The following is a 27,806-nucleotide window of genomic DNA, read 5'->3' on the forward strand; positions in this document are numbered from 1 at the left end:
TTCATAGAAAACAGCGTGGAGCCGGCCGCGCATGCGCAGTGCGAGCAGACGGGGCGGCCCACACCACAGACGTCGCAGGTCGCAGCACGACGACGCTCGGCAGCCGCAGCAGAGCAGCAGCGACCCGCAGACCAGCACCGCAACACCGAGACGTGAGTACCACTATTTAACACTTAAATGTGGCCTTTTATCTCCGCGCTAGCTACTCGCGGAGGCCCGCGTCCGCCCAGCCTTCCCGCAGGGGCGGGCGGGCGGGAAGGATTAGAACAAAACGTGAGCATTTTTATTGTTCGCAGCGAATATATGCACTCCGCCTATTTCCTTTCTGCCTCCGAGGGCCCGCGGAGCTTCACACCCCGGATGTTGCTGCAGTCTCCCGACTGTAAAAGGCCCGGCACTCGCCGCACGATAATCGATAGTACAAAAAATATATAAATAAAAGAATGACACCTACTGGAATGTTAGCGCTTGTGCACCACGCCTGCTATTATAGAACGTATATAACGTATAATAATGTTATTATATGATATTATAGTAGTTATACGATATGTTTATTTTATATAATCTTTTATATGTACATATATATAGTTATAAGCAGAAAATGGATGGCTGAATATACTATTATGACATATTTTATATGTATGTGCAATTGTATTTATTATATTATATGTATTATTATATTCATTATATTTATATTTACTATATTATAGGTATATATCATTATTTATTATATGTATACATAATAATGTGTTTATAATATTTATTTCATAAATATGTATATATTATTATATCTATTTTATATGTGTATATTATTGTATTATATTATATATATATAATCATATATAGTTATGAGCGGTAGAAAATGGATGGCAGGATATACTATTATCACATATTTTATGTATGTACAATTATGTTAATTATATTATATGTATTTATTATTATACTCATTATAGTAGAATTATATTTACTATATTATAGGTATACATCATTATTTATTATATTATACATATACTTTTAATATTTTCTTATAGGTATATGTAATAATGTGTATATAATATTTTTTTCATAAAAACGTATGTATTATTATATTTATATGTATATATTATTGTATTATATTATATGTGTATCCATCCATTTTCTACCGCTTGTCCCTTTTGTATAATCTTATATATATATATAATATATATATAGTTATAAGCTGTAAAAAATGGATGGCTTGATATACTATTATCACATATATATATTATATATGTATATATATATATATTTTTTATGTATGTACAATTGTATTTATTATATTATATTTATATATAATTATATTTACTGTATTATAGGTATATATCATTATTTATTATATTATAAATATACTATTAATATTTAATTTTCTGTGTACGTAATGTGTATATAATATTTATTTCATAAAAACGTATGTATCATTATATTTATTTTATATGTATATATTATTGTATTATATTATATGTATATAATCTTATATATATATATATATATATATATATATATACTGTATGTGTATATATATATATATATATATATATATATATATATATATATATATATATATATATATATATATATATATATATATATATATATATAGTTATAAGCGGTAGAAAATGGATGGCTGGATATACCACTATCACATATTTTATATGTATGTACAATTGTATTTATTATATTTATATATAATTATATTTACTATATTATAGAATTATTTATTATATTATAAATATACTATTAATATTTTATTAAATGTATACGTAATAATGTGTATATAATATGTATTTCATAAATGATACATTTATTTATTTCATAAATATGTATTTATTATTATGTTTATTTTATATGTACAATTGTATTATATTATATGTATATAATCTTATATATATATGTAGTTATAAGCAGTAGAAAATGGATGGCTGGATATACTATTATCACATATTGTATTTATTATATTATAGGTATATATTATTATATTCATTATTATATTTGTATATAATTATATTTATTATATTATAAATATATATCATTATTTATTATATTATACATATTTTATATGTATACGTTATTATGTGTATATAATATTTATTTTATGAATATGTATACGTTGTTATATTATACATATATATTATTATATTATATGGTGTCACTAAGTTGCACTAGCACCTTTTTAGCCACCTGCCACTGCAGGGAGGGTCTTTTTGCTTCTAGAAGGTCTTGGAAGTCAAAGTGAGCAGTGGGAAGGTTGCCAGATGTTTTGGTGACTTACACACACATTAGCATGTTTCCGTGTAAAGCAACAAGAGGATTATGCCGCTCGGCACACGTGGAGATTAAGGCCGCCACAGCTCAGAAGAACCGCCAACGACTTCTTCCGCGCGGTCAGGAAGTCAGGAGTGCGACGGACATGAGCGACAGCCGACAATAAATTAGGTTATCAAAATAACCCCGCATTAGGTGAGCGTCACATGCCCTCATTTAAATACTAAATTAGCCATGTGTCACTTGGATTTGTATTGACAAGCTCCTGTACGTTTACACACAGCATGCAACGTGTTTATGAGCACTTGTGTGTGTTTTGTGTTCCAGGTCAGGGATGGCAGTGAATGTGTACTCCACGTCCGTGTCCATTGACAACCTCAGCCGCCATGACATGCTGGCGTGGGTCAACGACTCCTTGCACCTCACCTACACCAAGATCGAGCAGCTGTGTTCAGGTGAGGAGCGATCCCCGCATGCTACGGGAACGGCGACCAAACCGGGTGTGTTTCGTTTGCAGGGGCGGCGTACTGCCAGTTCATGGACATGTTGTTTCCCGGCTGCATCCTCCTGAAGAAGGTGAAGTTTCAAGCCAAGCTGGAGCACGAGTTCATACACAACTTCAAAGTTCTTCAGGCGGCCTTTAAAAGGATGAGCGTGGACAAGGTGAGGACCACCGTTGACCGCGTGGGGCAGTAGGTCTGGGTTGGGCCAGGCTGATTATCCATCCGTCCATTTTCTACCGCTTGTCCCTTTCGGGCGGTAGGCGGGGTACACCCTGGACATCACAGGGCCAACACAGATAGACACACAACATTCACACACTAGGGCCAATTTTAGCGTGTATATATATATATATATATATATATATATATATATATATATATATATATATATATATATATATATATATATATATATATATATATATATATATATATATATATATATATATGTATATTAGACAGTCATGTGATTTTTCCGTCTAAAGTCGGAATTCCGTCTTTTTTAATCTCGGGAAGAAAAAAAAAATGATCTCCCGTTTTTTTTCCCGACCCTAAAATCAAGATTCGAGACGTAGTTTATATTATGCCGTAGTTGATTGGTCGATATGTTCCTTGTGACCAATCAGGACATCTGTTATGAATGATGACGTTAATAACGTCATCATTCATAATGGTTATTACCGCCATTTTCCATATGTAAATAGGGATGATGCTCAAAACCGGTTTTCCCGGTTGTTCGATAAGAAAAGAACCGAGTCCTCGGACTCGAATCCCCTTTTGAGAACCGGTACCTGTTATCGAGACCGCTGTAGTAAAGAAAAGGAGTTGGTTCTTTATTCGAATCCCTGAGAACGAATCCCTTCCCACAGGAAATTCCCTGTGAGACGCAATGTTATGCCCATTTTATTGTAGATTCTTACAGACACCTTGTGGCGATATGGAGATACTACGAGTCAGTTCAGTTCATGAGACAATTGAGAAGTAGACAAGTTGTGTTAGCTCCTACAAGCCTTGGAAAAGATACATCTGTAAGTAAACTGTTTAACTTGTTTATATAACTCAATATTAAGGTGGAAAGTGTTTCAATTTGATAGTAAGATGTCTATTGAAAAACGATTTTTGTGCACTGTTTCATTGGATGTTTTGAGGACTTAAAATGGCTGCCAGTCGTGTATTTCCGCCATCGAAATAGTTTCAACACTCAAGTATTTGTTTGATGATAGTACTGTATATTTGTGTGAAGCTAATATTTACATATTGTGTATTACATGTCAGTATGTTAATTGAATCACATAGCTTATACATTTGTCATTGTGTGTATTTCAGTTTAAAAAAATAGAAATAACAGTCCAGTGCAAAACAAAAGTAAAGATAGGAAAAGACAAAGCAAGATCAACAACAATAAAGAGCCTAAATGGATTAATCTGCTTTGGGACTTTATTAGACGTCTTGGATTGTTTGTTAGCTGTCTGCAAAGCTGTATAACCTCAACACGTAAAGTGAGGGCACAACAGGCAATATGCAATTATTGCCAGGCTTCGCTCTCATGTTAGGGAAGAATAATTTTTGATTGATGACTGTGGTGTTCTTAGTGTCATAGTGTGTGTAGTTAGTATGTTCCAATAGCAGCAGAAGTGCACTTTTTGGAGAGCTATATTATTTTCAGTTTTGTGCCCTAGGGACTGATTTTATTTAACACTATACTATTATTTATACACCTATAGTGATCACAGAGACAGGTTGTTTTTGTGTTACTGTATATATTTGTTTTTCTGAAAAATCCCACTTAATATACTTTGGGTAACAACAGTCAATATTTTTCTTTTTTCTTTTTTAGGGGGGTAACAGTCAATATTTATTTATTTATTTTTTCTTATAAAATAAAAGTGAGCTTTTGTTAAACCAAATATTGTGTTTTTTTCCATATACAACAACCTATCTAGAATCGATAAGAGAATCGATAAGGATTCGGTTCGATAAGAGGATTCGCTAATGGGCTCGAACTCGATAATTTCTTATCAAACATCATCCCTATATGTAAACGATGTCGGTTCTCGAGAGAAAGGACGCTTTACGAGTAAAAGAAATTGATAAACATGTCAAAAATAAGTTTCGATGGGACTGGATGGAAAGGGAAATCACTGATACTGTTGGGAAGAAGGAAGTTACGACTTTGTTCGGTGATTTTATTCGTAAAATCGATCGTCCCGTAAAGGTTTTGTGCACGTGGTGTCATGATAATATTGACTATGGATCACGAGGTTTCAAGGCTTTGGAAGTACACGCGAAACGCCAAAAACATACGAAACAACTTGAAGCAAGGAAAACTAACTTCTCACTAGCCGGTACTTTTGGATGTCAACCGAAAGTGAGCAAACCTTACGGACTTCATCCTTTGTTTACATCGAGAGGAAAGATCCGCCCACTTCAGTTGCAGACAGGGTTGTTAATAATGAGGTAAGCTAAAAAATATTTGCTTGCGAAATACGCATGTTTGTTTTAAATATTAACCAATTATTGCTTGCGAAATATAAATGGGTTTTTCTAAAAACAAAAAGCCACGTGAAAATATGTTATGAAATTACAGAAATTCAAAGAGTCGCATTATTGATTCCAGTTAACAATTTATTTGAAATAAATTTGCAAATAATATTATTTTGTAATATTAAGTTCTTATGTAGTCTCTTGAAACAATATTGTCAGTGGTGTAACAATCTTGAAGGTAAATATTTTCACACTTGTTTCATGCAATATGTCAGTGTCCTCACATTATTATTATTTCCTATTTTCAAATATGAGTAAACAGTACTAAACGTGTTTAATTATTTTCATAAATGTATATCCTGTTTTGGCGAAAACAATGAAATGTTTACATTACGTGAACTGAAGTAATGTGGTAATACTGTAAATAAACTGTAGATAATAACACTGATCAATGTGGATGTGAAATGAACACAAGATGTAAATATTAGTGACTAAATACTGTTGGGACTGAACCATATACAGTGATTCATTAGTATAATTGGGTTATGTATGTCCTATTAATGATGTTTTCATGTCTTTAAACACGAAAATATTTTCTTCAAATGGTGCTGTCTTTGTTCATTTTAGCATGTTAAATTGGTGAAAAACCAGGAGCTTCGGGGGGCTAGCCCGTTAGCGGCTAGCATGTTAGCAAAAGAGGACATGTCCGGTGAAACCGATCGGGCTAGGTCCTGACCATACGTCCTCTTTTCACCGGACATGTCCTCTTTTGCGGGGCTGTCCTGGCGGAGTTTCTTAAATGCCTCAAATGTCCGGCGTTTTGAGTTAGGGTTGCGAGGATTTTCAATGTACGTTCAGGGTTAAGAAGGGGTTAAAAACAAAACAAATTGTGCGTGCAGCAGCATTGGTGAGGGAGGGGCAGAGAGAGAGAGTTATGATAAACGCGCATGGCTCTGCTTTTTATCCATAGATTTATCACATTTAATGTTTTATTATCTATAGCAGGGGTGTCAAAAGTGTGCCCCGGAGGCCATTTGCGGCCCACAGCTAATGTTTTAAAGGCCCACGGCACATTCTAAAAATACTATTAAAATAAACAAAAACATAACAAAAGTGAAATGAAAAAGCTTAAAGGTGAAATGTAATTTAGAAAAAGTTGCAATGTTGACTAATAAAACAAAGCTGTTTTTTTTTTCTTTCAAACTGTCATTGCTCAAAACATAATATTGAATCAAAATCAATGTTATTATGAATTATTGACCTATCCAAGGTTCCCATTACTTCACATCAAATATTCCGCTAAGAAAAATATTTTTGGTGGAAGCATTTTGCAAATTTGGTAAATAAATAACCCAAAAATTAATATTTTGTTGTTTTTTTACTGTACCGAAAATGAACTGAACCATGACCTCTAAACCGAGGTACGTACCGAACCGAAATTTTTGTGTACCGTTACACCCCTATTTAGTAACCCCTAATGTATATATATATACACACATATATATATATATATATATATATATATATATATATATATATATATATATACACACACATATATGTATATATATATATACACACACACATATATATATATATATATATATATATATATATATATACACACACATATATGTATATATATATACACACACACATATATATATATATATATATATATATATATATATATATATATATATATATATATATATATATATATATATATATATATATATATATATATATATATATATATATATATATATATATATTAGGGCTGCAACAACTAATCGAGTAAATCGATTAAAATCGATTATTAAAATAGTTGCCGATTAATTTAGTCATCGATTCGTTGGCTCTATGCTATGCGCATGCACAGAGGCTTTTTAAAAAAAAAAAAAAAGTTTTTTTTTTTTTTTAAATAAATCTTTATTTATAAACTGCAACATGTACAAACAGCTGAGAAACAATAATCAAAATAAGTATGGTGCCAGTATGCTGTTTTTTTTCAATAAAATACTGGAAAGGATAGAAATGTAGTTTGTCTCTTTTATCCGATTATCAATCGATTAATCGAAGTAATAATCGACAGATTAATCGATTATCAAATTAATCGTTAGTTGCAGCCCTAGTATATATATATATATATATATATATATATATATATATATATATATATATATATTAGGGCTGTAACAACTAATCGATTATAAAAATAGTTGCCGATTAATTTAGTCATCGATAAGTTGGATCTATGCTATGCGCAGAGGCATTATTTTTATTTATTTATTTTTTATAAGCCTTTATTTATAAACTGCAACATTTACAAACAGCTGAGAAACAATAATCAAAATAAGTATGGTGCCAGTATGCTGTTTTCTTTCAATAAAATACTGGAAAGGATAGAAATGTAGTTTGTCTCTTTTATCCGATTATTAATCGAAGTAATAATCGACAGATTAATCGATTATCAAATTAATTGTTAGTTGCAGCCCTAATATATATATGTATATATATATATTTATATATTTCTCGCGCACTAATTGACTGAAAGAGCGCAAAGGATGGATTTAAAAAAATTATTATTATTATTATTTTTTGTTTTAAATTTTTATTTTTTTTAAACTTGCGACTTACCATAGTGTGTGGCAAAAAAACAACTAATCCGGACCCGCTGTGCCTCACCCCACACAGATCATACCGGTAGAGAAGCTGGTCAAGGGGAAGTTCCAGGACAACTTTGAGTTTGTGCAGTGGTTCAAGAAGTTCTTTGACGCCAACTACGACGGGAAGGAGTATGACCCCATGCTGGCCAGACAGGGGCAGGACATGGCCCCCGCCCCCAACCCAGGTGATCACTTTACCCACAAACCCAAGAGAACTTCAGGTAAACGTCAAAAAAATAAACTTTCCGCCTTTGCTGCACGGTCTTGGCTGAGCTTTGGATGGCTCCACAAAAAAAAATTAAAAATCAGCTGGCGCTGGCTTTTCACTCGCTGGTACAGTTGGGTTCGGTACGCTTATCCAACCATTTTAGACAAAAAAACCCTGCCTACCATGTACCAGCCCAACTGTACTGTAGCGTGCAGTGGAAATGCACTTGTAGACTTCATCCTGCTGTCAAAACTAAGATAAGGAGACTCCCCCTTTTTTTAATGAACCTCATTATGATTAAATCTTCATCTAAACAGGAAAATGTAAACATCCCATCAGTTTGCATGATTAGTAGTGTTCTCGTTGTTAAAACCTCTAAAGCAGGGGTCACCAACGCGGTGCCCGCGGGCTCCAGGTAGCCCGTAAGGACCAGATGAGTAGCCCGCTGGCCTGTTCTAAAAATAGCTCAAATAGCAGCACTTACCAGTGAGCTGCATCTATTTTTTAAATTGTATTTATTTACTAGCAAGCTGGTCTCGCTTTGCCCGACATTTTTCATTCTAAGAGAGACAAAACTCAAATAGAATTTGAAAATCCAAGAAAATATTTCTTGTTTAAATAAATTCATTAATTGTTTTACTTTGCTTCTTATAACTTTCAGAAAGACAAATTTAGAGAAAAAATACAACCTTAAAAATGATTTTAGGATTTTTAAACACATATACCTTTTTACCTTTTAAAATCCTTCCTCTTCTTTCCTGACAATTTAAATCAATGTTCAAGTAAATGTATTTTTTTATTGTAAAGAATAATAAATAAATTGTAATTTAATTCTTCATTTTAGCTTCTGTTTTTTCGACGAAGAATATTTGTGAAATATTTCTTCAAACTTATTATGATTAAAATTCAAAAAAATTATTCTGGCAAATCTAGAAAATCCGTAGAATCAAATTTAAATCTTATTTCAAAGTCTTTTGAATTTATTTTAACATTTTTGTTCTGGAAAATCTAGAAGAAATAATGATTTGTCTTTGTTAGAAATATAGCTTGGTCCAATTTGTTATATATTCTAACAAAGTGTAGATTGGATTTTAACCTTTTTAAAACATGTCATCAAAATTCTAAAATTAATCTTAATCAGGAAAAATTACTAATGATGTTCCATAAATTATTTTTTAAAGTTTTTTTCTTCTTTTTTTCGGTTGAATTTAGAATTTTAAAGATTCGAAATTGAAGATAAACTATGTTTCAAAATTTAATTGTCATTTTGTTTGTGTTTTCTCCTCTTTTAAACCGTTCAATTAAGTGTAAATATCATTAATTATTAATAATAACATAGAGTTAAAGGTCAATTGAGCAAATTGGCTATTTCTGGCAATTTATTTAAGTGTGTATCAAACCGGTAGCCCTTCGCATTAATCACTACCCAAGAAGTAGCTCTTGCTTTCAAAAAGGTTGGTGACCCCTGCTCTAAAGGCTTAGTGTCCACATGCGTGGACAGCACCTTTTAGCTCTTATTTTCAAAATTGTGTACACTACTGAATTGGGGTCTTATGGCCGCTTATGTGGACACTTATACTGCCATCTGGTGGTGTCAGAAGAGTATAACATACAATGGAATTTTGGGAAAAAAAGGGTAAAAATAAGAATTAGCATGTCACTAAACATGAAGTACACGTTTGTGTACTTATGGACTAAGTACATCATATCAAAAGATGATTCTTAGTTTTTATTCTAATTAGGGTCCAGAAGCCCAAATAGCAAAGAGAAATAAAAAAAAAGCATGTAAACAAACAGCTTGGGCCTTAAGCGGTTAAGGAAAAGTGAACGTTATGATGCGTCTGTGAAATTAATACGCCTCCGTATGCTTAAAATGAGCAAAATAAAAATATATAAACACAACATGTTATTATGAATGATGCTACATTATATACAGTCGCGATCAAAAGTTCATAAAGAACATAAAGTCATGGCTGTCTTGAGGTTCCAATCATTTCTACAACTCTTATTTTTTTGTGATTGGAGCACATACTTGTTGGTCACAAAAAACATTCATGAAGTTTGCTTCTTTTATGAATTTATTATGGGTCTACTGAAAATGTGAGTGTGGAGGGGGGCGGAACGGAGTGTGCCAGGACCGTCCTCGAAGTAAGGCTGCAGCTAACGATTATTTTTCTATCGATTAATCTATACATTATTTTTTCCGATTAATCTATAGATTATTTTTCCCGATTAATCTGTAGATTATTTTTTCTTTTACCGATTATTTTTTTATTTAACTTGAAGATGAAAAAATAAATGTAGGCCAGTTTTTTCAAAAGGCATGGCTTTTATTTACAAAAAAAAAAAAGTATGGCCACTCAGTCAACATTGACAACAACATGACAAAATATTCTGTAACAATGTAAACATTTAAAACTTTTAACATTTAACAAAATTAAAAGTAGCTTATTTGCTTTTTAATGTGCAAATATAAAAGTAAACATCCAGTGCAAATCTTAATATTCTGCAGTAGTATAAGCATTTCAAAAGTAAAAGTATTGCTTATTTTGCTTTAAAATGTGCAAAAATAAAGATAAACATCCAATACAAAAAAGTGCCAATCTAAATATTCTGGAGCACTGTAAACATTAAGTATTGCTTTTAAAATGTGCAAAATAAACATCCAGTCCAACACAGTACACAATAACCAATTCTACTCATTCCAACAGTTGTAATGAAGAAAGGTTAGCATGTCTACATGCTCTGGGGTGAGGCTGGTTCTTTTCTTGTTTACAATATTCCCAGCAGCAGAAAATTTTACAACGCAGATACAAATGACACATTCATGTTTTTGTGTAATGATGACAACGTATACTCACGCGGACGATTGACTAGTTGATGGTGATGGCAAGAACGCTGTCGGGTGTTTTCTTTTCAAATGTTTCGTTCATAGCCGTTGTGCTGCTATGATAGGCCATTTCCTATATGCGACGCGTCGACGCACAAAAACGGCGTCGACGTATTTACGTAACCGATGATGTCGACGCGTCGTTTCAGCCTTACCTCGAAGACAGCGACGGGTGCGTAGATGGCCCGGGCGGGCCTTGTTATCTAATCACCTGCGGCCTTTATTAGCAGCAGCCGGGATGAGACACGTTGTTGGAGCTGGAGAGAGACGCGAGACGACAGATTGCTGGAAAGCTGTCAGGTTCAAACACTGATGACATCTATTAATCAGACAAGAAGCAAGGAAGCATGCAGAGACAGAGTTCAATTTAGCTCATGAGGAGAACGCATGGAGCTGCACACTTAGTCCCAGTCTTGCCCTACGCTCTAAGGTTCAGCTCCCGCGTCCCTCTATTTATTCAGGGGTTCCACAGTCAACATCACTGAGGCCGCCTCTAAAAGGAGTGGTCACATATATCATGCAAAGCAGGTCCAGGACGCACAATACGTGACGGAATGTGCTGGGGGCCTTGTGATTTCGCCTTGTCTCCGCTTCGTCTGCGTGCTGTCGTTGAGGTCCTTGAAGTCCTTGGCTGTTAGCGGGCTAAAACAAAGATGACATCTGCGGCTGAGGCCACCCCTCAGACAAGAAGTTTCGTCCTAGCACAGATACAAAAGTATAACTTGAGTACAATAGCTAATAACGATAGCAACGGACTTTAAGCATACTAAAGTTGTGTGATAATATATATACATGATTATTTTAACAAAAGCAAAAACCCCTGCACTAATTTATGCAAATAAATCAGTGTCGTAACCCTGATCCGGGCTCCCCTGGCAGTGTGTGGTGGTCTGCAGAACCCACTAGAGGGCATCCTTTACAATTTGGCGCCCAACAAGGCAGACCACCACACGCTGCCAGGGGAGCCCGGATCAGGGTTACAACACTGTTTTATTTGCATAAATTAGTGTCCGTGTCTCTCTCCAGCTCCAACAACGTGTCTCATCCCGGCTGCTGCTAATAAAGGCGACTGGTGATTAGACAACAAGGCCCACCTGGGCCATCTACGCACCTGTCGCTGTCTTCGAGGCCGGTCCTGGCACACCCCGTTCCGCGGCAGGCCCGCAGGCCACGCCCCCCCTCCACAGTGAGCAAATGTGCTGGGTCAAAAGTATACATACAGCAATGTTAATATTTATAATTTATAATACTACCACCACCATGCTTGACGGTAGGCTGGTGTTCCTGGGATTAAAGGCCTCATCTTTTCTCCTCCAAACATATTGCTGGGTATTGTGGCCAAACAGCACAATTTTTGTTTCACCTGACCACGGAACGTTCCTCCAGAAGGTCTTATCTTAGTCCAAGTATATATACAGCATGTATTCAAAACAATGATGGAGGTTTTTTACAGCACTTTATAGGCAAAATAGAGCGGCTCCTAATGACGCCGTCGTTAGCTGACTTTTGCTAATGTTTATTTAGGATTTATAATGCATTTAAAGAAGAAAACTTGTGTCCTTAACGCTCATAGAGGTTGTGAATGATAGGCAAAAATTCCAAAATAAGTGTGGTTCCCCTTTCATTTCAAAATAGTCCATGTATGTTGTGGAACATGCTTGCATAAGATGGATGGACATAAATTACGTGGAGAGTAAAGTGTGACTAACTATCGCAAAATCTTAAAAAAAAACAACTATTCGAAATGTTTTTATTTGTATTTTTTTTTACTTGGTGGCCTTAAATTGACTCCTCGGACTATTAAGGACAAAAAAGTGGGCCTTGTTATCTAATCACCTGTCGCCTTCATTAGCAGCAGCCGGAATGAGACACGTTGTTGTTCAAAAGACCCTATAACCGAGCTCATGCTCCCAGTTGTTCCATGCCATTTACTTTGGGTGCAACTTTTTTTTGTGTCTTTGCCAAAATAAACTCCCAGAATGCTTAGGGGTTGAAGCGCAGAGCCTTTGTTGCATGAACAGGAGTTTGCTTGATGAGCAGTGAAAGCTTTTTGTTTGACACTTTGAGAAAATGGTATAGTTGTTGTTGTCTTTCACAACACGTGTGTCGTCATTTAGCTTGTTTGGCTGCAAGTAGCTTAGCAAAGCAGCGGTCCAAGTCCCAACGTAAACAATGTTTACATCACCTCTACAACGCCCGGCTATTCATCGCCTGCTCATTTGAAGCTTCTAGAAAAGTACAGTCACCAATATGACCACTAATACATTATGTAATATGACTACTAATATATGTAAAATGACTACTAATATATGTAATATGACTACTAATATATGTAATATGACCATTAATATATGTAGTATGTCTACTAATATATTATGTAATATGACTACTAATATACTGTATGTAATATGACTACTAATATATGTAATATGACTACTAATATATGTAATATGACTACTAATATATGTGATATGACTACTAATATATGTAATATGACTACTAATATATGTAATATGACTACTAATATATGTGACATGACTACTAATATATGTAATATGACTACTAATATATGTAATATGACTACTAATATATGTGATATGACTACTAATATATGTAATATGACTACTAATATATGTGATATGACTACTAATATATGTAATATGACTACCAATATATGTAATATGACTACCAATATATGTGATATGACTACTAATATATGCAATATGACTACCGATATATGTAATATGACTACCAATATATGTGATATGACTACTAATATATGTAATATGACTACCAATATATGTAATATGACTACCAATATATGTGATATGACTACTAATATATGTAATATGACTACTAATATATGTAATATGACTACCAATATATGTAATATGACTACTAATATATGTAATATGACTACTAATATATGTGATATGACTACTAATATATGTAATATGACTACTAATATACTGTATGTAATATGACTACTAATATATGTAATACTAATATGTGATATGACTACTTATGTATGTAATATGACTACTAATACATGCAATATGACTACTAATATATGTGATATGACTACTAATATATGTAATATGACTACTAATACATGCAATATGACTACCAATATATGTGATATGACTACTAATATATGTAATATGACTACCAATATATGTAATATGACTACCAATATATGTAATATGACTACTAATATATGTAATATGACTACTAATATATGTGATATGACTACTAATATATGTAATATGACTACTAATATACTGTATGTAATATGACTACTAATATATGTAATACTAATATGTGATATGACTACTTATGTATGTAATATGACTACTAATACATGCAATATGACTACTAATATATGTGATATGACTACTAATATATGTAATATGACTACTAATACATGCAATATGACTACCAATATATGTGATATGACTACTAATATATGTAATATGACTACCAATATATGTAATATGACTACCAATATATGTAATATGACTACTAATATATGTAATATGACTACTAATATATGTGATATGACTAATATATGTAATATGACTACTAATATATGTAATATGACTACTAATATATGTGATATGACTACTAATATATGTAATATGACTACTAATATATGTAATATGACTACTAATATACTGTATGTAATATGACTACTAATATATGTAATACTAATATGTGATATGACTACTTATGTATGTAATATGACTACTAATACATGCAATATGACTACTAATATATGTGATATGACTACTTATGTATGTAATATGACTACTAATATATGTGATATGACTACTAATATATGTAATACTAATATGTGATATGACTACTTATGTAGGTAATATGACTACTAATACATGCAATATGACTACTAATATATGTGATATGACTACTTATGTATGTAATATGACTACTAATATATGTGATATGACTACTAATATATGTAATACTAATATGTGATATGACTACTTATGTATGTAATATGACTACTAATACATGCAATATGACTACTAATATATGTGATATGACTACTTATGTATGTAATATGACTACTAATATATGTAATATGACTACTAATACATGTAATATGACTACTAATATATGTGATATGACTACTTATGTATGTAATATGACTACTAATACATGCAATATGACTACTAATACATGTAATATGACTACTTATGTATGTAGTATGACTACTTATGTATGTAATATGACTACTTATGTATGTAATATGACTACTAATACATGTGATATGACTACTAAGCCAAGCCAACTGAACATCATCTTTCCAACAACCAACAGGACCACAGAGGACTTCCCCAACAGTTCCCAAGAACATGCCCACACCGCAGCGGGTGCAACACAACACTGTGTCCCTGAGGAAGAATCCCACCGTGACCCGCAACGGTGGCAGCGACGCTGAGATCATGGAGCTCAATCAACAGGTGCAATACTTACCATCATAATAACGCCCGCTTACAAAGTCCAATATTACAGTACTTTACACCCCATTTGACTACTTCTTCTTTCCTCACCTTTTGTTGTACCGTGTTGTTAGTCAACTGCATCCACGTCATGTTGCCATCTTCCTTGATTGAGAAGGCACTACTTGGTTTACCTGACACGTGAAACGTGACCAACTGCGGGAGGGCACTAATCCACTTTAGCCGCCGTTACGACTTTGACCACAGCGTCGGTTGCTATGTAGAGTGGCGCTTTCGCTCATTTTCAGCAGACTGCATTGCAAAATGATTAACCGCCTCCTCTTCCTCTCATGCGAGATCGGCCCAGGAACGGGGCCTTTCCTACTGTAGCTTGTTGCATCAAATAATGTTGAGTTAAGAGTTGAGTTCTGTCAAAATGTAAATACATTAGTCAATAATGGCAGTGGCGGGCCACAAAGAGTAATGGGGCGGGCCAGGTGTGGCCCCCGGGGGCCTTGAGTTACCTAGATGTGGCCCCCGGGGGCCTTGAGTTACCTATATGTGGCCCCCGGGGGCCTTCAGTTACCTATGATGTGGCCCCCGGGGGCCTTGAGTTACCTAGATGTGGCCCCCGGGGGCCTTGAGTTACCTATATGTGGCCCCCGGGGGCCTTCAGTTACCTATGATGTGGCCCCCGGGGGCCTTGAGTTACCTAGATGTGGCCCCCGGGGGCCTTGAGTTACCTAGATGTGGCCCCCGGGGGCCTCGAGTCTTGACACCTGTGCTCTAAATGTTGTAATGAAAACTACAACCAAGAAGCACGTGTGTCATGAGTACAATACTTACAGTATACATCTTTGCTGGGACTCAACAAAAGACAACACTTAATGGCAAAGACTACTTCCTGACTACGGCAACACACCTTGGACAAACTGAAATGAATGCTGACTTGCAAATATCACATACACTGTATATTAGTAGTCATATTACATATATTAGTAGTCATATTACATATGTTAGTAGTCATATTACATATGTTAGTAGTCATATTACATATATTAGTAGTCGTATCACATATATTAGTAGTCATATGACATATATTAGTAGTCATATTACCTATATTAGTAGTCATATCACATATTATAGTAGTCATATTACATATATTAGTAGTCATATTACCTATATTAGTAGTCATATTACATATATTAGTAGTCATATTACCTATATTAGTGGTCATATCACATATATTAGTAATCATATCACATATATTAGTAGTCATATTATATATATATATTAGTAGTCATATTACATATATTAGTAGTCATATTACCTATATTAGTAGTCATATTACATATATTAGTAGTCATATTACATATTTTAGTAGTCATATTACCTATATTAGTGGTCATATTACATATATTAGTAGTCGTATCACATATATTAGTAGACATATTACACATAGTAGTCATATTACATATTTTAGTAGTCATATTACCTATATTAGTAGTCACATCACATATATTAGTAGTCATATTACATGTATTAGTAGTCATATCACATACATTAGTAGTCATATTACATATATTAGTAGTCATATCACACATATTAGTAGTCATATTACATATATTAGTAGTCATATTACATATATTAGTGGTCATATCACATATATTAGTAATCATATCACATATATTAGTAGTCATATTATATATATATTAGTAGTCATATTACATATATTAGTAGTCATATTACCTATATTAGTAGTCATATTACATATATTAGTAGTCATATTACATATTTTAGTAGTCATATTACCTATATTAGTGGTCATATTACATATATTAGTAGTCGTATCACATATATTAGTAGACATATTACACATAGTAGTCATATTACATATATTAGTAGTCATATTACCTATATTAGTAGTCACATCACATATATTAGTAGTCATATTACATGTATTAGTAGTCATATCACATACATTAGTAGTCATATTACATATATTAGTAGTCATATCACACATATTAGTAGTCATATTACATATATTAGTAGTCATATTACCTATATTAGTAGTCATATTACATATTTTAGTAGTCATATTACCTATATTAGTGGTCATATTACATATATTAGTAGTCGTATCACATATATTAGTAGTCATATTACACATTTTAGTAGTCATATTACCTATATTAGTAGTCACATCACATATATTAGTAGTCATATTACATATTTTAGTAGTCATATTACCTATATTAGTGGTCATATTACATATATTAGTAGTCGTATCACATATATTAGTAGTCATATTACACATAGTAGTCATATTACATATTTTAGTAGTCATATTACCTATATTAGTAGTCACATCACATATATTAGTAGTCATATTACATATTTTAGTAGTCATATTACCTATATTAGTAGTCACATCACATATATTAGTAGTCATATTACATATATTAGTAGTCATATCACATACATTAGTAGTCATATTACATATATTAGTAGTCATATCACACATACTAGTAGTCATATTACATATATTAGTAGTCATATCACACATATTAGTAGTCATATTACATATATTAGTAGTTATATTACATATATTAGTAGTCATATTACATATATTAGTAGTCATATTACCTATATTAGTAGTCATATTACATATATTAGTAGTCATATTACCTATATTAGTAGTCATATTACATATATTAGTAGTCAAATTACCTATATTAGTAGTCATATTACATATATTAGTAGTCATATCACACATATTAGTAGTCATATTACATATATTAGTAGTTATATTACATATATTTGTAGTCATATTACATATATTAGTAGTCATATCACATATATTAATAGTCATATTACATATATTAGTAGTCATATTACCTATATTAGTAGTCATATCACATATATTAGTAGTCATATTACATATATTAGTAGTCATATTACATATATTAGTAGTCATATCACACATTAGTAGTCATATTACATATATTAGTAGTCATATTACCTATATTAGTAGTCATATTACATATATTAGTAGTCATATCACACATATTAGTAGTCATATTACATATATTAGTAGTCATATTACATATTTTAGTAGTCATATTACCTATATTACTGGTCATATTACATATATTAGTAGTCATTACATATATTAGTAGTCATATTACATGTATTAGTAGTCATATCACATATATTAGTAGTCATATTACATATATTAGTAGTCATATTACATATATTAGTAGTCATATCACACATTAGTAGTCATATTACATATATTAGTAGTCATATCACATACATTAGTAGTCATATTACATATATTAGTAGTCATATCACACACATTAGTAGTCATATTACATATATTAGTAGTCATATTACATATATTAGTAGTCATATCACACATATTATTAGTAATATTACATATAGTAGTCATATCACATATATTAGTAGTCATATCACACATATTAGTAGTCATATTACATATATTAGTAGTCATATCACATAAATTAGTAGTCATATTACATATATTAGTAGTCATATCACACATATTAGTAGTCATATTACATATATTAATATTCATACTACATATATTAGTAGTCATATCACATAAATTAGTAGTCATATTACATATATTAGTAGTCATCTATCCATCCATTTTCTACCGCTTGTCCCTTTCGGGGTGGTGGGGGGTGCTGGATGATAGATTAGAATCATGTCTACGGCTCATTAAAAAAAAAGTTATATTTGCATAATAAATGGACTTTTTGAAATGGTCCTGTAAAAGCAGCTGCAGTTACCTCCTGCGCCAGCAGAGGCCGCTGTCGCCCCACTAGAACACTTGCAATGTTGGCTGTGGTCTCCTCTCTGCCAGCTGATGGAGTTGAAGTTGACGGTGGACGGCCTGGAGAAGGAGAGAGACTTCTACTTCAGCAAACTACGAGACATCGAGCTCATCTGCCAGGAGAACGACAACAATCCGGTGCTCGGCAAGATAATGGACATCCTTTACGCCACAGAGGTACGTCCCCATACCGCTACTAGTGTGGTATCACAATACTAATGAATCAAAAACGCTACTATACTCTGTTTGAAAAGTACCGGTTCCCCCCCTTTGTTGGTTTTACCAGCAGAGGAGCATGTTGGGCAGCGCACACACACAGAGTACTTACAAGCAGACACAGTGTGTAGACAGAAAAGGGAGAACGGACGCATTTTTGGTGTAAAAAGTAAAGATAAAGGTGAAGTTATAACACTGATACACCCTCAGGAGGAGGTGCTTTAAGACGAGGCTAACGTCCATCCACCGTGTTTTAGCTACTTCTAAATCACTAATCCTCGCCTGCATGGTTGACGAATAAAGTAAGTTTCTTACAAGTACCATTATCACTGGAGGACGAGGAATAGCTAAACATGCTTCACTACACACCGTAGGAGGATACAATAGCTCACAATGTCAACAAACGCCATGGGTGGATCTACACCTGACATCCACTGTAATGATACCAAGTACAGGAGCGTATCTAGTCGATACTACTATGATCACATCGATATTTTTTAGCATAAAAAAATATTTGTATGTATATTATGTTTATATAGTCAATAAATACGTCCCTGGACACATGAGGACTTTGAATACGACCAATGTATGATACTGTAACTACTTGGTATCGGATCGATACCTATATGTATGGTATCATCCAAAATTAATGTAAAGTATCCAAACAAGAGAAGAATAAGTGGCGTCACAATGTAAACAAACGCCATGGGTGGATCTACACCTGACATCCACTGTAATGATACCAAGTACAGGAGCGTATCTAGTCGATACTACTATGATTACATCGATATTTTTTAGCATAAAAAAATATTTGTATGTATATTATGTTTATAAAGTCAATAAATACGTCCCTGGACACATGAGGACTTTGAATATGACCAATGTATGATACTGTAACTACTTGGTATCGGATCGATGCCTAAATGTATGGTATCATCCCAAAACTAATGTAAAGGAGGAGGAGGAATATCTAAACATGCTTCACTACACACCGTAGGAGGATACAATAGCTCACCGGCGTCACAATGTAAACAAAGGCCATGGGTGGATCTACACCTGACATCCACTGTAATGATACCAAGTACAGGAGCGTATCTAGTCGATACTACTATGATTACATCGAAATTTTTTAGCATAAAAAAATATTTGAATGTATATTATGTTTATAAAGTCAGTAAATACGTCCCTGGACACATGAGGACTTTGAATATGGCCAATGTATGATACTGTAACTACTTGGTATCGGATCGATACCTAAATGTGTGGTATCATCCAAAACTAATGTAATGTATCCAAGCAAGAGAAGAATAAGTGGCGTCACAATGTAAACAAACGCCATGGGTGGATCTACACCTGACATCCACTGTAATGATACCAAGTACAGGAGCGTATCTAGTCGATACTACTAAGATTACATCAATATTTTTTAGCATCAAAAAATATTTGTATGTATATTATGTTTATATAGTCAATAAATACGTCCCTGGACACATGAGGACTTTGAATACGACCAATGTATGATACTGTAACTACTTGGTATCAGATTGACACCTAAATGTGTGGTATCATCCCAAAACTAATGTAAAGGAGGAGGAGGAATACCTAAACATGCTTCACTACACACCGTAGGAGGATACAATAGCTCACTGGCGTCACATTGTAAACAAATGCTATGGATGGATCTACACCTGACATCCACTGTAATGATACCAAGTACAGGAGCGTATATAGTCGATACTACTATGATTACATCGAAATTTTTTAGCATCAAAAAATATTTGAATGTATATTATGTTTATAAAGTCAGTAAATACGTCCCTGGACACATGAGGACTTTGAATATGGCCAATGTATGATACTGTAACTACTTGGTATCGGATCGATACCTAAATGTGTGGTATCATCCCAAAACTAATGTAAAGTATCCAAACAAGAGAAGAATAAGTGGCGTCACAATGTAAACAAACGCCATGGGTGGATCTACACCTGACATCCACTGTAATGATACCAAGTACAGGAGTGTATCTAGTCGATACTACTATGATTACATCAATATTTTTTATCGTCACTAAATCTTTTTTTTTTTTTTAATTCATACTTCTAAATCACTAATCCTTGCCTCCATGGCGACAAAGTAAGTTTCTTACAAGTAGCGTTATCACTGGAGGACGAGGAATATCTAAACATGCTTCACTACACACCGTAGGAGGATACAATAGCTCACCGGCATCCCAATGTAAACAAAGGCCATTGGTGGATCTACACCTGACATCCACTGTAATGATACCAAGTACAGGAGCGTATCTAGTCGATACTACTATGATTACATCGATATTTTTTAGCATCAAAAAATATTTGAATGTATATTATATTTATAAAGTCAGTAAATATGTCCCTGGACACATGAGGACTTTGAATATGACCAATGTATGATACTGTAACTACTTGGTATCGGATCGATACCTAAATGTATGGTATCATCCAAAACTAATGTAATGTATCCAAACAAGAGAAGAATAAGTGGCGTCACAATGTAAACAAACGCCATGGGTGGATCTACACCTGACATCCACTGTAATGATACCAAGTACAGGAGCGTATCTAGTCGATACTACTATGATTACATCGATATTTTTAGCATAAAAAAACATTTGTATGTATATTATGTTTATAAAGTCAGTAAATACGTCCCTGGACACATGAGGACTTATAATATGACCAATGTATGATACTGTAACTACTTGGTATCGGATCGATACCTAAATGTGTGGTATCATCCCAAAATTAATGTAAAGTATCAAAGAAGAGAAGAATAAGTGATTATTACATTTTAACAGAAGTGTAGTGTTGCGTCACCCAGTTCTTCCTCCCAGGGAATTTAAGTTACTGGTCAATCCCAAGTTCTTTCCATGACATATATGCTGAGTCAGAAGGACCACCAAGACAGAATTGGAATATTATCAAGTTTTACTAAAGCTTTAGGAGAACAGCTTAACCAAAACATTCATATCGGCTACTCTAGTTGATCTGACATTCAAACGGAAAAGCCAACTTCTTGCACACAAAGAAAGATATTAACAGTAAATGAACAAGTGAATTAATAATCAATTTTTACCGTTTGTCCCTCATAATGTGTACAAAATAATAGGTGTATAAATGACACAATATGTTACTGCATACGTCAGCAGACTAATTAGGAGTCTTTGTTTGTTTACTTACTACTAAAAGACAAGTTGTCTAGTATGTTCACTATTTTATTTAAGGACTAAATTACAATAATAAACATATGTTTCATGTACACTAAGATTTTTTGTTATAATAAAGCCAATAATGAAATTTTTTTGTGGTCCCCTTTGTCAGAAAAATGGTATGTCAATTATCAAAAAACGTCCCGTTCTCTGAGTTCCCAGTGAACAGTTGGAAGCTGTCTTTGTTGCACCAAGTCAAAGGCTTGGAAAATTCCATTGTGTACGATGGGAGGAGACGGGAGGGGGGGGTTATCTATTGTGATCCAAGACTTGCCCAAGCTCGATCCAGGACCAGCCCAAGCCCGAGGCATCTTTTTCTTTTGTGTTAATGTGACCGAAAACAATGGCTGTTTACTTACCCCCCCTTCCTTTAGAAACAGCTGTTGTTGTGCAAACAGGGAATATCCTAACCTTTTTTCGTCAGAGCGTGCTGGAAACTGTCCAAAGAGTACAGTCCAGACGTTTCTCCTCAAAATTGAGCCAAATTGAATTCTGTCTCCGTTTGATTCTTTGCTTCTTGTCCTGTTCAATAGATGTCATCAGTGTTTGAACCTGATATTTGTATGTATATTATGTTTATAAAGTCAGTAAATACGTCCCTGGACACATGAGGACTTTGAATACGACCAACGTATGATCCTGTAACTACTTGGTATCGGATCGATACCTAAATGTGTGGTATCATCCCAAAACTAATGTAAAGGAGGACGAGGATTTTTTAAGAAATTATCAAAAAACTTCCCGTTCTTAGAGTTCCCAGTGGACAGATGAAAGCTGTCTTTGTTACACCAAGCCAAAGGCTTGGAAAATTCCATTGTGTACGATGGGAGGAGACGGGAGGGGGGGGTTATCTATTGTGATCCAAGACTTGCCCAAGCTCGATCCAGGACCAGCCCAAGCCCGAGGCATCTTTTTCTTTTGTGTTAATGTGACTGAAAACAATGTCTGTTTACATACCCCCCCCCCCCCATTCCTTTAGAAACAGCTGTTGTTGTGCAAACAGGGAATATCCTAACCTTTTTTCGTCAGAGCGTGCTGGAAACTGTCCAAAGAGTACAGTCCAGACTAGGGATGTCCGATAATGGCTTTTTGCAGATATGCCGATATTGTCCAACTCTTTAATTACCGATACCGATATCAACCGATACCGATATCAACCGATATATGTATATTAGTAGTCATATTACATATATTAGTAGTCATATTACATATATTAGTAGTCATATTACACATATTTGTAGTCATATTACATACATTAGTAGTCATAATACATACATTAGTAGTCATATTACATATATTAGTAGTCATATTACATACATTAGTAGTCATATTACATATATTAGTAGTCATATTACATATATTTGTAGTTATATTACATATATTAGTAGTCATATTACACATATTTGTAGTCATATTACATACATTAATAGTCATAATACATACATTAGTAGTCATTACATATATTAGTAGTCATATTACATATATTAGTAGTCATATTACATACATTAGTACTCATGTTACATATATTAGTAGTCATATTACATATATTAGTAGTCATGTTACACATATTAGTAGTCATATTACATATATTAGTAGTCATATTACATATATTAGTAGTCATATTACACATATTTGTAGTCATATTACATATATTAGTAGTCATATTACATACATAAGTAGTCATATTACATATATTAGTAGTCATATTACATATATTAGTAGTCATATCACATATATTAGTAGTCATATTACATATATTAGTAGTCATATTACATATATTAGTAGTCATATCACATATATTAGTAGTCATATTACATATATTAGTAGTCATATTACATACATAAGTAGTCATATTACATATATTAGTAGTCATATTACATACATAAGTAGTCATATTACATATATTAGTAGTCATATTACATATATTAGTAGTCATATCACATATATTAGTAGTCATATTACATATATTAGTAGTCATATTACATATATTAGTAGTCATATCACATATTAGTAGTCATATTACATATATTTGTAGTCATATTACATATATTAGTAGTCATATCACATATATTAGTAGTCATATTACATATATTTGTAGTCATATTACATATATTAGTAGTCATGTTACATATATTATGGGTGGATCTACACCTGACATCCACTGTAATGATACCAAGTACAGGAGCGTATCTAGTCGATACTACTATGACATCCAACTCTTTAATTACCGATACCGATATCAACCGATATATACAGTCGTGGAATGAACACATTATTATGCCTAATTTGGACAACCAGGTATGGTGAAGATAAGGTACTTTTTTTTAAAAATGAATCAAATAAAATAAGTAAATAAATTAAAAACATTTTCTTGAATAAAAAAAGAAAGTAAAACAATATAAAAACAGTTACATAGAAACTAGTAATTAATGAAAATTAGTAAAATTAACTGTTAAAGAACTTAGAATTTTGGCAGTATTATAATAAAAGTCGTCATTTTACTCATCGCAAGTCAAAATTAAAATCAATATTATGATAAAAGTTGGAATTTTACTCGATAACAGTCGCAATTTTACAAGAAAAGTTTAACATTTTGGCAATTTTATGAAAAGTTGTCATTTTACTCGACAAAAGTCACAATTTTATAAGAAAATTGTAAGATTTTGGCAATATTATAATAATAATTAGGGATGTCCGATAATGGCTTTTTGCCGATATCTGATATTCCGATATTGTCCAACTCTTTAAGTACCGATACCGATATCAACCGATACAGATACTGATATATACAGTTGTGGAATTAACACATTATTATGCCTAATTTGGACAACCAGGTATGGTGAAGATAAGGTACTTTTTTTTTTTAATTAATAAAATAAAATAAGATAAATAAATTAAAAACATTTTCTTGAATAAAAAAGAAAGTAAAACAATATAAAAACAGTTACATAGAAACTAGTAATGAATGAAAATGAGTAAAATGAAGTGTTAAAGGTTAGTACTATTAGTGGAGCAGCAGCACGCACAATCATGTGTGCTTACGGACTGTATCCCTTGCAGACTGTATTGATATATATTGATATATAATGTAGGAAGCAGAATATTAATAACAGAAAGAAACAACCCTTTTGTGTGAATGAGTGTAAATGGGGGAGGGAGGTTTTTTGGGTTGGTGCACTAATTGTAAGTGTATCTTGTGGTTTTTATGTGGATTTAATTAAAAAAAAAAAAAAAAAAAAAACGATACTGATAATAAAAAACCGATACCGATAATTTCCGATATTACATTTTAACGCATTTATCGGCCGATATTATCGGACATCTCTAGTCCAGACGTTTCTCCTCAAAATTGAACCAAATTTAATTCTGTCTCTGTTTGATTCTTTGCTTCTTGTCCTGTTTGATAAATGTCATCAGTGTTTGAACCTGACACCCTTTATTTAGAAATGTATCGAAATACATACCAAAATACTGGTACGGAGACAACCCTGGTGTGGACTTGAACGCTGGAGGTAATCCGGCACGTATGCGGAGGCTAACTTGAAGTATGTATTTGTGTGTTCCAGGAGGGTTTTGCACCTCCAGAAGATGAAGAACTTGAGGATCAGGGCCACCTGGACCAGGATGAATACTGAACCCCTTCCTTTTTTCTTTTACTTTATTTCTACTCTGTGCACGCTCTTGCCGACTAACCCCCGACCACCACCCTGCTGCTACCGTCCTCCACCCTCTCCACCCCACCAAACAGCACCGTCTCCAACATATCCTGGTACTCAGCGTGAGCCGGAGCAGAGCCGCCGAGACGGGCCTGAGCACGGACGTGGTGAGGAGGTGTGTAAATAGCCAGGATGTTTGCTCCGTGAGAGTTCTTTCTTTGCACACTTTTGGAAGGCCAACAAGCCCGCTTGCCATTGGGACACTCCCCGTGCGGACACTTTTGTTTTCTCGCTATTTATTTAACTTATACCTTCTTGGATGTGAGGCTGCTGGACCTCCTGCAAGATGGTGGATGTTATTAATATTCCTAGTGTTATTTTAATGGAGTCCTGCTGACAGCTTCTACTGTATCATGTTACTTATTAAGGTACCGGGGCAACAACAAAAGAGCCCCTTGTTTAGTTTTTTTTTAACGACTAATCTGCTTTGAGAAACTTTCATCATCATCATCATCATCAGCTGCGACGTCGACTGAACGCTCATCGTCGCACTTTTCAATAAATTTCAAACGGATGTGAAATTAATTGTTGTGTCGGATGTGACTTTGTGGCTCTGTCCTCTGTGGTCCTGTTGGAGATGTGCAGTTGACAAACACATGCCTTAGTAGTCATGTTACATATATTAGTAGTCATGTCACATATATTAGTAGTCATGTCACATATATTAGTAGTCATGTTACATATATTAGTAGTCATATCACATATATTAGTAGTCATTACATATATTAGAAGTCATATTACATATATTAGTAGTCATATTACATATATTAGTAGTCATATCACATATATTAGTAATCATATTACATATATCAGTAGTCATATTACATATATTAGTAGTCATATTACATATATTAGTAGTCATATCACATATATTAGTAGTCATATTACATATATTACTAGTCATATTACATATATTAGTAGTCATATCACATATATTAGTAGTCATATTACATATATTAGTAGTCATATTACATATATTAGTCATATCACATATATTAGTAGTCATTACATATATTAGAAGTCATATTACATATATTAGTAGTCATATTACATATATTAGTAGTCATATCACATATATTAGTAGTTACATCACATATATTAGTTATAAGATATATTAGTATAAATGTTTATGACAAGCAGAGCCGCAGACAGCAGGAAAATATAGAAAAAAGTAGACGGTATTAATAGTGCTATACATTTTCTGGAGCCTAGGGTACATGTTTTATAAATAAAAGGTGAAAAGGTGATGTATATCATTATCAATATCGTA

The 27,806-nt window shown here is 33.4% G+C and overlaps 1 protein-coding gene across 2 annotated transcripts; it reads left to right on the plus strand.

The window, feature by feature from the left end:
* Positions 1 to 27,061, plus strand: mapre3a (microtubule-associated protein, RP/EB family, member 3a). 2 transcript variants are annotated; one of them, XM_062043156.1, is made up of 7 exons: positions 1 to 152; positions 2,608 to 2,735; positions 2,798 to 2,943; positions 7,965 to 8,157; positions 15,376 to 15,518; positions 19,387 to 19,533; positions 26,387 to 27,061. In XM_062043156.1, the coding sequence occupies exons 2-7, from the start codon at positions 2,615 to 2,617 to the stop codon at positions 26,453 to 26,455; spliced, it is 819 nt and encodes a 272-aa protein (XP_061899140.1). In that variant the 5' UTR covers positions 1 to 152; positions 2,608 to 2,614; the 3' UTR covers positions 26,456 to 27,061. The 2 variants fall into 2 exon arrangements, with proteins under 2 accessions (XP_061899140.1, XP_061899141.1); XM_062043157.1 differs by having other exon boundaries at positions 2 to 152; positions 7,965 to 8,121.
* Positions 27,062 to 27,806: the final 745 nt, after the last annotated feature.

The sequence above is a fragment of the Entelurus aequoreus genome, linkage group LG03 (assembly GCF_033978785.1).
Source record: "Entelurus aequoreus isolate RoL-2023_Sb linkage group LG03, RoL_Eaeq_v1.1, whole genome shotgun sequence".
NCBI classification, from domain to species: Eukaryota; Metazoa; Chordata; class Actinopteri; order Syngnathiformes; family Syngnathidae; genus Entelurus; species Entelurus aequoreus.

What these genes read in the sequence shown, in the direction of transcription:
- mapre3a (XM_062043156.1), top strand. Translation starts at nt 2,615, where the DNA reads ATGGCAGTGAATGTGTACTCCACGTCCGTGTCCATTGACAACCTCAGC. An exon ending in CAAACCCAAGAGAACTTCAG is followed by an intron (nt 8,158 to 15,375) that starts GTAAACGTCAAA and finishes AACAACCAACAG; the next exon opens with GACCACAGAGGACTTCCCCA. An exon ending in TCATGGAGCTCAATCAACAG is followed by an intron (nt 15,519 to 19,386) that starts GTGCAATACTTA and finishes CCTCTCTGCCAG; the next exon opens with CTGATGGAGTTGAAGTTGAC.